The sequence below is a fragment of the Natrix helvetica genome (assembly GCF_964273705.1).
Source record: "Natrix helvetica genome assembly, chromosome: Z".
Lineage (NCBI taxonomy): Eukaryota > Metazoa > Chordata > Lepidosauria > Squamata > Natricidae > Natrix > Natrix helvetica.
Genome location: NC_138554.1, coordinates 17303935 through 17312368, shown reverse-complemented (window position 1 = coordinate 17312368; position 8434 = coordinate 17303935). Strand labels below are relative to the sequence as shown.

The following is an 8434-nucleotide window of genomic DNA, read 5'->3' as shown; positions in this document are numbered from 1 at the left end:
GCCAGAGCGGCTGACAAGCGCCGGGGAAGGCACCATGGATCGGGGAGGGGTCCGGAAGAAGCAACTGAAGCTGCCGGATGCTGGCTATGGGGCCGTGGGCGGGGCTATGATTATATTAATGCAATATATTATACCTACCAGGACTTGTTTGTGCTGGTTCTTGGCCATTGAACCTATATCTGCTTGTTTGTGTTTGTGTGGTTTGCAAGCTTGGTTCTGCTTTTCCTTGGGTGGGCCCTCCCTATCTTAAAGGCTTAACTCTGCCTTCTTGTATTTGTCACTCGAGAGTTGCACCCTAAAGTCGAGCTTTGCTAGAAAAGGAACCCCATCAGCGGAAGCGGAAGTACGACGCCAAGAAGAACAAAGTAGGAGACACAACAGGGTTATTAAATAACAATATTCAAAAAAGTATCACTATTTACAGAGCATGGAGACACAACACATCCAGAATCGGTCCTTTGCGTTCAAACTCAACAACAAGCAGGGACAAAAAAAACCCCAAACCCCTCAGCAAAATCCCTTCGTTGTGCGTGGATGGTCCCGGCCTCGTGGTGATGCTGACACACTCAATGACAATGCCCATCTGCTTTCCGGGGGGGGGGGGAGGGACGGGACTGTCAGACTTTGGAGTCTTCTGTCCCCTTCCGCCTTGTAATTAGGCTGGCATAATAGATAGCCCCTTATAGCCTGTTTGCGCAAGGCTTCTTTGGGATCCTGCTACCCTCTATTGACAGTAGAAGGTGAGTGCATCCTCTTGATTGCCTCGGATGAAGACAATTGGTGGGGGTAAGTCCTTGGAGACTGTTTCAAGCCAGGCCATGTAGAGGGAGCTGGGACAGGCTCCTTTACGTACCACCGGAAGGCTTCTGGAGAATTAAGGAAAAGTAGAGAAGTTAGGGATCTGCTTGTAAGGAACTGAAGAGGCTCCACATTACAAAATTTATGTGTATGTTACAACTAGGATGGGCATTGTGTATCATTGCACAACAACACATTACGTGGCAATACTTTATTCCCGCTCAGAGGAATTCAGACCATTCAGACAATTAATTGCTGAAGATTTATTAACCTGAAGATCATTAATCTCTTTAAATCAATAGCCTTTTTCATTTGGTGGGAAACGAGTCAAGGAGAACTTTTGGGGTGGCCTGTAGACTATTTTCATTGTAACTACTGAATGCCAAGTGGTTATTTGATTGCCTCATCTTAGCCTCAAATAATCTTTAATAAACTCTTGAGTGGGCTGGTTATTAATAGTTTCATCTTGGACTGCTTACTGTTTACAACCCGTTTTACAATCTATGTTGTTATGAGGAAAATAGGAGGAAGAAGATGTGTTGGATATATTAACTGCCTTTAATTATTTGTAAAAATAATGAAGGCGAGATGCAAAGAATTAAAAATAAAATGTTTTGCTTATTTTCCCCAAACCTGCTGTCACTTTTTTTGAGGGGGAAGCAGTGATTATTTTTCTAGCAGGTGAGAGTATATGTCCAGAGGGAATTGTTTAATAGGTATACAACTTTCCAAATTAAAATTAAAATGAATTTGGTCTAGTGGTTAAGGTACCAGGCTAGAAAGCCAGGGCCAGTCTCCCTCCCTCCCTCCCTCCCTCTTTCTCTCTCCCTCCCTCCCTCTCCCTCCCTCCCTCCCTCCCTCCCTCCCTTTTTGTCTCTCTCTCTCTCTCTCTCTCTCTCTCTCAGCCAAGACACCTTACAGGATTGTTGTGGAGAAAATAGGAGGAAAGTGTATGTTTGCTGCCTTCTATTATTTATTATTCATAGAAATAATAAAGGCGGGATAAAAAATATTTTTTTAAAGGTGAATCAGGTTTGTTTTTATAGCTAGGCATGTAGTTTCTTTTTTCCTCCCTAAAGAGTTTTTAATTGTCTAGCAAAACAAAAAAAGGATAGGACACCAAGACCTGAAACATCGTACTTTGGAACTGTTAATGATACACAATGAGCTCTGGAGATTTCCTGTTCCCAAGCTTATGGAGGGTGGCCACAGGGATTAAATGTATATCCTCAGAAAGCTGAATTTTCTGAGTCTTGGATTTTCCATCCAATATTCTTGTGTGTAAAGCTGGAATGCAGGAGATTAAACATACCTCTTGCCTTTACTTCAGGAGCTTATGCTAATGCAACTTGTATTCTTTCCTCAACTTTCCCCCCACCACAACCCTGTAAGGTAGGATGAAAGTTAGGAACTGACCGAAAGCCCTTCAGGATGCTTCTGGGTCTGAAGATAGATTAGAGCATAAACCTCTTTGCTCCTAGTCCAGTAAACCACGCTGGCACTCAAATCACACCACGTTACTTGTCAAATTAATAGGGATCAACAAGGCAAAGCTTTCATAACTGCTGTTTTGTGACCCATCCGTTACCACAAACTTAATTCCCCAAGGAAGGGAGGGGGGGCGCATCGTTGCCGCAAGTAAGAACGCCACAACCATTAGGGATGCTGGCCATGCTGAGAAAGGGGACGCAACTCACATGACAATGAGGGCTGCATTGCGGGAGTGATCTTCTAGTACCTCGTGAAGACGCATATGCTGTTCAGACTACACGGACGACATCGTGGAGGAGGGAAAAAAGAATTAAGTTTTTAGCGGGACTTCTTTTTTCTTCTCTTTCCCATCCCTTGTAATCCCTTTAAAATCTTCATTCAAGCATCCTCTTCTCTTGTTTCTTTGACCTCAAGGAAAACCAGCCTGGACATTCTCACCTTTTTCTTGTAGATTCTCATGTCTTCACCGGTGATTTTCCATGGCATCTCCTTCTTCATTGATTCTATGGTTTCGGCATCTTTTTGGCCCTCGTTCAGCCGATATGGAGCTATAAGATCCTCAAATTCCTTGTAACTGTCATGGAGAAGGGAAAAAAGAGAAGACCTCGTAAGTGAGAGGACGTTACGCAATGGTCGTTAAGTGAAAAACAATCACAAGATACTTTTTCTGGTGCCATAACTTTGAACAGCTTTGAATGAATGGTTGTAAGTCAAGGATTAACTGTCACTGGCTTAAAAAAACATGCCCAGCTGCACCCTTTTCTCAAAGAAGAGAATTGTGAAGAGGTTACTACTTTTTAAATGTTTTTTACACTTTTTCTTTTCTTTTTCTTTTCTTTTTCTTTTACACATAGTCCTGGACTTACAACCATTCATTTAGTGACGTTCAAAGTTACAACAGCGCTGAAAAAAGTGACTTACAATCGTTTTCACAAGACTATTAACAGCAGTGGTGGGTTTCAAATTTTTTTTGGAACCTCTTCTGTAAATGGGGCCTGCTTTGTGGGAGTGGCTTGCAGGCCATGTGAACAGGTGGGAGTGGCTTGCCAGCCATGTGACTGGGTGGGCGTGGCCAACTTGTAAAATGTGGTGAAATTCACTTAACAATGCTCTTGTTGGGTCAGGAACTCTGGCACTTGAAGCACGCAAGTCTTAAAACTATCAAGTTACAAGACCCTTGCATCCCTAACCCTTTAGAAAAAAACAGGGGTGTTCAAACTTGATAGCTTTAAGACTTGTGGACTTCAACTCCCAGAATTCCTCCTCTCGCTCTTCATCTTGATGATGTGCGGACGGGCGGAGGGAGGGAGCTGGAACCAGTTCTAAACGGCACTGTAGATTTGTGGAACCTCTTCTATAGAAGAGGTTAGAACTGGCAGGAACCCACCCTTGGTTAACAGTCATGTGATCAAGACTGGTCAGGTGATCAAGACTCAGACATTTGGCAACTGGTTCACATTTATGACGGTCGCAGTGTCCCAGGCTCACATCATCTCCTTTTGACTCTTTCTGACAAGAAAAGTCGGTGAGGAATCTCAATTCACTTAACAACCGTGTTACTGACTTAACAACTGCAGTGATACAATTAACAATTGCGGCTGCTGTCATAAAATGGGGCAAAACTCAGTTGTCTCGCTTAGCAACAGAAATTTTGGGCACAATTGTGGCCATAGGTTGAGGACTATCTGTATTGGTTTGAGAAAAGGGAGCTGTATTAGGAAACCAAGGCTCAGGATCAATAATTAGGACAAATCACAGGATATTTACCTGTTCTCCTCAGGTTTCCACATAAGTTCAGGTAGCACCACAACCTCACTGAAGCCGAGGCGGAATTTGTCCAACAGAAACCGGATCCTGTAGAACAGAAAGAGTTAGACAAGAAAAATCTGTTAATTTCATGATTATGTTGTTGACAGGGCAGATGCTTTGCTTTGTATATCTACTCAAATGAGACATTTTATAGTTCTTTGGTGTTTTAATGGTTTTTATTGTTTTGGAGTGGGATGGGATGGGATGGGATGGGATAGATAGGACAGGACAGAGTAGAGTAGAGTAGAGTAGAGTAGAGTAGAGTAGAGTAGAGTAGAATAGAATAGAATAGAATAGAATAGGAATTTGTCTCTGCTGCATAAGCTCTCAGTGTATATACAAAAGTACAAACAGCAGACTCAATAATTCCTCTGTAGAGCTGTAGTAGCAGGCATTGGGCAGTCTGAGCTTTCTGAATTGATGCAGGAAGAGCATTCTTTCTTGTGTTTTTTTGTTTTGGAAGTGACTTGGAGGTCTTCTAGTCCAAACCCACTGCTCAGGCAGGAAACCATTTACCATTTCAGACAAATGATTGTCCAATCTTTTCTTTAAAAAAACTTCAAGTGTTGGAGCATTCACAACTTCTGGAGGCAAGTTGTTCCACTGATTAATTGTTCTAAGTGTCATGAAATTTCTTCTTGGTTCTAGGTTGCTCCTCTCCTTGATTAGTTTCTATTCATTGCTTCTTGTCCTACCCTCAGGTGCTTTGGAGAATATGCTTGACTCCCTCTTCTTTGTGCCAATCCCTGAGATATTGGAATACTGTTATGTCCTTAGTCCTTCTTTTCATTAAACTAGACATACCCAATTCCAGCAACTGTTCTTTATGTTTTAGCCTCCAGTCCCCTAATTATTTTTGTTGCTCTTCTCTGCACTCTTTCTAGAGTCAGTCAGTCAGTCAGTCAGTCAGTCTGTCTGTCTGTCTGTCTGTCTGTCTGTCTGTCTGTCTGTCTGTCTATCTATCTATCTATCTATCTATCTATCTATCTATCTATCTATCTATCTATCTATCTATCTATCTACTATATACATATAATAAAATAACAGCAATAGCATCTAGACTTATATACCTCTTCACAGTGCTTTTACAGCCTTCTCGAAGTGGTTTACAGAGTCAGCATATTGCCCCCAACAGTCTGTGTCCCCAATTTACCGACCCCGGAAGGGTGGAAGGCTGAGTCAACCTTGAGCCAGTGGGAACTGAACTGCTGAACTGCTTGCAGTGAGCAGTCAGCAGAATTAGCCTGCAGTATTGCATTCTAATTCTGTGCCACCATGGCTTAAATGTCTTTAAGATTTTAATTGTAATAATACGTTTTTGAATTGTGAGCTGCCCAAAGTTGGGCGGCTATAGAAATCAAATTAAATCAAATCAATCGATCAATAAAATACAGGCTCTACCTGGCACATCCATGATGAAGAGGCCATAAACAAAGAGAATAGGACAAGTTTTTCAAAGCAATGTCAACACTTCGCCGCAGACTTTGGGGACAATCTAAAGACAAAGTGTATCTTTCAGAACAGAGTGTCTCTCTCGCATTTACGATCTCCCTGAGCAAACTCTGGTTAGCTGGAAACATCGCCAGCCCTTCCTGGAACTGCTTAGCTTTGGATTTTAATCTCCCCGACATCCCTGCCCTTTCTCCCTTACTCTTCTCTGTGTTCCTCGGCATTAGAGATCTGCCCACTGATGAAGACTCGGACTTTGCACTGGCTCCAACGTTTCCGGCGAGTCAGAAGATAGGGGATGAGGAGGGTCAGCCCTGCGGAGCAAGGAGGGGGAAAAAAAAGTCCAGAGACCAGCTGCACAACATGGTGGCACAGCCACACTGCCAGAAATAACATCCTGTCTTGAAAGCAGAGCCTTAGCTGCACTGGGAAGCAGTGGTGAGATTCAAATAATTTAATAACCGATTTGCTCAGGTTGGCTGCCGTGGGAAGTATGGCCCATCCCCAACTTCTAGTTTTGCCGCACATGTGGGACAAACCTCCCACGACAGCCAACCTGACCCTGGGCTGGTTGTTAAATCCTCCCCGCTCCCCCAGCTATCAAAGTGGATCTTGGGTGCTGCGCTGCAATGGAGAAATCAGAATTGGAGTGGCTGGCACAATGGAAGAAGGAAAGGGGCCTTCTCTTTCCCTCGCACCAGCCACTCCGTTGCCCATTTCTCCATTGCAGCGCAGCGGCCAGGATCTACTTTGAGAGTGGGGCAGGGATAATTTAACAACCGGTTCGCTTAAACCGGGGTGAATCGGCTGAATCCTACCACTGCTGGGAAGGCATCTCTCCCAACCAGTTGAAGTTCCAATTCAATAGGGCATACAGGCCCCATTATCATCTAGTATCAGCCTTCCATTGCTAAACCAGTCATGAAGTGTGGCTAGATGAGGTAATTCTACTTTATTGTAAGGCTATGCTGCTAGAATCTTACAATTTTGAAGGTACAAATTTCCTACCATTGGTTTAACCACCTGGTTAATTAGGAAGGGGTACATTCCATTACATCTGAAAATAACCTTTTTACATCGATGGAGGCTTTGCCCACGAGAACCAATGACAAGATGGAAGGAAAAGATTGTTTCCAATTTCTCACAATTGTTAAGAAACAGATCCCAGATATATCATTCAATATATATATGCATATAATAAACATGTTATATACTATAATGATTGTGTTTATGTCTAGTATGTATGTATGTATGTATTTGTGTATGTACACACACACACACACACACACAAGAATTCATCGATGCACAATAGTTCATTTAGCAACAATTCAAAGTTACAATGGCACTGAAAGAAGAGATTTATGATCATTTTTCACACTTATGACTGTTACAGCATCCCTATGGTCAGGTGATTTACATTCAGATGATTGACAACTGACTCACATTTATGACAGTTGCAGCGTCCCGGAGTTATGCGATCCCCTTTTGTGACTTTGACTTTCTGACAAGCAAAATCAATGGGGAAACTAGGTTCACTTACTAACTTAAGAACTGGGGTGATTCCCTTAACAAATGCGGTGAGAAAAGACGTAAAACGGCTTTAGCAACGTAAATTTTGGGCTCAATTGTGGTCGCAAGTTAAGGACTACTTGTACACACACACACACACACACACACACACACACACATATATATATATGTTGTATTTGTGCTGATAAATAAATAAAGGGAGACTAGTATAGATCTATTTCAAGCTATTTAGCTTGAATTTGGGCATACCAGGGGTTGTAACACAAATACATACATGCATGCATGCATGCATGCATGCATACATACATACATACATACATACATACATACATATATATATATATATATATATATGTGGGAGCATACGTTTAATTTTAATTACAAAATATATGCGTGTACGCGAAGCTAGATACACAGAAATATAGATGCAGGCACACATATCTGTATACAGGGAGTCCTTGACTTACAACCGTTCATTTAGTGACAGTTCAAAGTTACGAAAAAAGTGACATTTTTCACACTTACGACCATTGCTACATCCCCATGGTCACGTGATCAAAATTTTGATGCTTTTCAACTGGTTCCCATTTATGACGATTGCAGTGTGCTGGGATCATGTAATCAGCTTTTGAGACATTCTGATAAGCAAAGTCAATGGGGAAGCCAAATTCCCTTAACAGCTGCAGTGATTCACTTAACTGTGGCAAGCAAGGTCGTTAAACGGGGCAAAATTCACTTAAGAAATGTCTCGCTTAGTAACATAAATTCTGGGGTCAATTGTAGTGATAAGTCAAGAATTACCTCTTTCATTCATTTATCTGCAGAACATCTATCTGGGATAGTTGGCTTAACACCAATTTGATGGCACATTATCTATCATTTACGAAATTATATATAGTTAAATATTGCATATGCTATATATCAGCGATGGCAAACCTTTTTTGGCTCGCGTGCCATAAGCGAGGGAGGGCAGCGGGGTAGTGTGCATGCGTGCTGCACCCATAATGCAATGTGCGACACCCCCCCCAGTGCGCATGTGCACACTACAGGTGCGACACCCCATCTTTTGCATGCTTTTTTCGCCCTCCCCAGGCTCCAGAGGCTTTGTAGGAGCCTGGGGAGGGCAAAAACAGCCTCCCCCGCCCCTCCGGAAGCCCTCCAGAGGCTTCAGGGAAGCGTCCTGAAGGTCCCTGAAGCCTTCGGAGCGCTCAAAAAGAACCTCCGAGCAAACCGGAACTTCCAGTTTGCTCGGAGGGTTGTTTTGAGCACTCCGAAGGCTTCAGGGACCTTCAGGACGCTTCCCTGAAGCCTCCGGAGCAGTCAAAACGACCCTCCGAGCAAACTGGAAGTCTGTTCC

General features: G+C 42.9%; 1 protein-coding gene across 1 annotated transcript in view; it reads right to left on the bottom strand.

Moving 5' to 3' along the window:
* Nucleotides 1-296: 296 nt before the first annotated feature.
* LOC309381424 (solute carrier family 12 member 3-like) overlaps nt 297-8434 on the bottom strand; it is a 62249-nt gene continuing 54111 nt past the window's right edge. The window contains exons 23-27 of the mRNA XM_081932389.1: nt 5750-5861; nt 4057-4143; nt 2728-2863; nt 2496-2563; nt 297-866 (exon numbers count right to left, since the gene is read on the bottom strand). Coding sequence (XP_081788515.1) covers nt 725-866; nt 2496-2563; nt 2728-2863; nt 4057-4143; nt 5750-5861 — 545 coding nt within the window. The 3' untranslated portion in view covers nt 297-724. The remainder of the gene's footprint in view (nt 867-2495; nt 2564-2727; nt 2864-4056; nt 4144-5749; nt 5862-8434) is intronic.